The 3,374-nt window shown below is 33.8% G+C and overlaps 1 protein-coding gene across 1 annotated transcript; it reads right to left on the reverse strand.

Moving 5' to 3' along the window:
- Positions 1–276: 276 nt before the first annotated feature.
- On the reverse strand, positions 277–1,402 carry nero (deoxyhypusine hydroxylase nero). The gene has a single exon (XM_073990205.1). It carries the CDS (start codon positions 1,305–1,307, stop codon positions 405–407), a length of 903 nt encoding a protein of 300 aa, XP_073846306.1. The 5' UTR covers positions 1,308–1,402; the 3' UTR covers positions 277–404.
- Positions 1,403–3,374: the final 1,972 nt, after the last annotated feature.

Here is a 3,374-nt window from a genome sequence, read left to right on the forward strand (position 1 = left end):
GATATAACAGGAATTTATCTTTTGTAAAAAAGAGGAACACAATTCAGTCTAATAACTCCCACTCGCACGACTATGAAATAAAGTATTTCTTGTTGAGCTCATCAAAATTGTGTACATATCGTTAGGGTTAAATCCGATATATGGACTGCTAACCATGCGAAAATATATTGGAAAAGAGTGGCAAAGCATTTCTATAATTCAACAATATAAGAAGCTCTTTTGGATAATACAACTTTGAATCAGTTTTATTTTTGTTATCACAAAAACCATTTTAAATTCGTATTTCTTTAATTTATTATTAATAGATACAACAAATATATAAAATCATTTTTAATTTCACTTATATTTAATACTCAAATACAGTTATGTATTTTGGTTATTGTTATTTTACAACGTCACGTTAATTATTTATTTAAATTTAACAAACCGTCTGCATATTGAAACTCGGGACTATTTTCATATTCACACATATCCAGGGCAATGACACACGACTCCTTGACCACACGTTTATCATCCTCAGCATAACGACTTAAAATATCTATACACTCTTCGGTAGCAATGGCACCCAAAGCTTCGGCACATTCATGACGTACCATTTCATTTTCCAACCGATCTTCTAGATTTTCCTTCAAATAAGGTATACTACAAGGTTCTTGCAATTGGCCCAAAACAAATGCCACTTCATGGCGGAACAGTGCCGATTTATCTTTTAATCCTTCGGTAATGGCCAGCACCGCCTCCTCGGTCCGCATATTTCGCAAACTAAACATGGCACGATAACGATCAAACAGACTTTGTGTGGGATCCAAATAAATAGCCTTCAATTCATCAACAGTTTTATCCTTTTCAGCTGGTGGTGAGGGATCTACAGATGCATAAGGATTATTGTCATCTACCTTTTGGCCACTTGCCAACCATTTAACACGATCCAATGCAATGGAACATGTTTCTGCCACCTCCACAACCGGGTCATTTTTATATTTTTCCAAAATGGGTATGATTTCAGCATCACCTATGGCACCCATAGCTTCGGCAGCTTCGTGACGTACCATCGGTTCTTGTGTTGTATCCTCCAAGACTTTTGTCAAAACGCCCAAAGCTTTGCTATCTTGCATTTGTCCCAAACAATAAGCCAACTCATGTTTTAACAGCGCTGAATCATCAGAAAATCCACGACTAATTTCTTCAATGGCCAACTCACCACCCAGATTTTTCAGTGTAAATAAGGCTCGAAATCTTTCCTTGAGCGGACGTTCTTTATTGTTGAGGACAGATCCTATTTTCTGGATTTGTTCTTGGGTTACCATTTTGCTGTCGTCGTTTTGGAATATCTCGTCGTTGTCTTGCCTCTCTTCTCACAATGTTTACCAATACACGACCAACACGTGAGAAGAACTCAAAGTTGGCAGAGTTATAAACTTGGCGGCGTTGTGTTATTTGTTTTGCAAGGGAACAAGAGATTTATAGATTGTTTTTTTTTTTTTTTTTTTTTGCAGTGACTTTGACTAAGGCATGGTGGAATAATAAGGTGTTGCGCCAAAAACAGCTGATCTTCATACCAGTTGTCAAAATGCGTTATTGTAAATAAAATCACATCCAAAATGTAAACAAGCAATTCACAGTAACACCTTCTTATGCCAAGTTTACACTTGCGCTCTAAAATCCACAGGATTTCACGAAATCCTGAAATACACCCCGATGTTTATATTCATTTTTTTGTTGATTTCAAACATATCACAATAATCAAGGTAGATGAATATGTGCAGCTGATCGAACATAAATTTTCAAAACAAGTTGTTGTAAATTGAATTAGTCATCAAAAATATACGACAATATAGAACTTTACAACTTTATTTCGAAAATTATCGTAAAATTATCTATATATCGTATAAATTGTGAATAGTACTAACAAATGAAATGTTCTATGAAAAATTGAAATGAAAAATATTTGCCTTATAAAATTTTGCATTTGACATTTATTTCCTCTATAAAACTTTTCATAGAACAAGAATTGAACTTGAAAAGAACTTGCAAAATATTAATACTTGCAGCAGTTTTCCCGTTTAGTGCTAAAAATGCTTTCCCGTACTCCGAAATCTAGCAAGATTTGCACTTCTCTTTAAACAAAAATAGCGCCGAATAACACCTTATTCTCCTGTTTTCTGTCATACAATTTTGGCATAGTAGACAATAGCAACATGTTCATTATCATCTAAATACGATAGCTGATACGTTGATTTTGACATTTCTGCTGCAGTCTTTGCCATTTCCATCATTTTTTCGTTCCCGTATTTTTTAAGAAATTTGTATGGGGAAGCAATTTTTGAGAATTCGCTTTTTTATTACAATTAAAAAAGAAGGAGAACACAATGAAAACAGGGGCCTAATTATGTGAGTCGATATCGAGTTTTTTCGAACCGAGTACCCAAAGTTGGTATGATAACATTCGGTATCGAGTAAAATTATCGAGTTATCGATCAATTTTCTGCGAGACATTTCTCGTTGCTACATTACCAATCGTAAACAAGCAAAAGGAAAGAAAATGCAAGAAAAGTAATGTGCAAATTGAATATTGCTTTCGTTTATGAAAAATACAGATAAATTAGTTAATAAATGTGAAGATTTCTGAACAAAGTAAGATTAATAATAAGTCGTGCGCCGCACCGCCATATTTGGAACATATAGCCAAAATTGTATATTCATGATCGCAAATCTATAGTCATGAAAATAAAATTTGATGAAAATAACATTTTCTATAATCAAAACTTACTATCATAGAGTTAAGGCTGTGATAGCCTTTTCGGCCAAAATGGGTTCCGTCAACACATCCAATTACTAATATAATTTTGTTAATTATTGCATGATATATTAAATATTATATACGAACTTCCAGGAATTCCATATTTGGTATAAAATGATTCCTTACATAGAGTAGACTGCTCTGGAGAAAATCGTAAATGTTGTGGGCATAGTTTTCGCTCCATTTCATTTACAACATGTTTAACAATTTTTGATGTAACACTCTGACACAGACCTAAAATTAAATCATTCCCTATAGTATATTGGTAACCGCCACTTCCCAAAAGTGACAACGTTGCTGCCAACTGCAAAATTGGGGGGACAGATTTTGAACTTTGGCACGAAAATTCCAAACAAAAAAGTACATAACGGAAAGCCTCTTTTGTCAGCCTGAATCTCTGTAGAAATCTGCGAAGAAATATAATATAAATTTTAAATTGATCAATTTATGATTTATACTTTAAAACACATACGCAGCTTCCGGTAAAGATAAAGGTTCACTGTGTGAACGAATTTGTTTACGAATTAAATTAATGTTGTCATCTTCTTCGTCAGAAGAAGATAACAAGAATAAC

The sequence above is a fragment of the Musca autumnalis genome, unplaced genomic scaffold (genome assembly GCF_047663935.1).
Source record: "Musca autumnalis isolate F117 unplaced genomic scaffold, ASM4766393v1 scaffold_5, whole genome shotgun sequence".
Taxonomy (NCBI): domain Eukaryota; kingdom Metazoa; phylum Arthropoda; class Insecta; order Diptera; family Muscidae; genus Musca; species Musca autumnalis.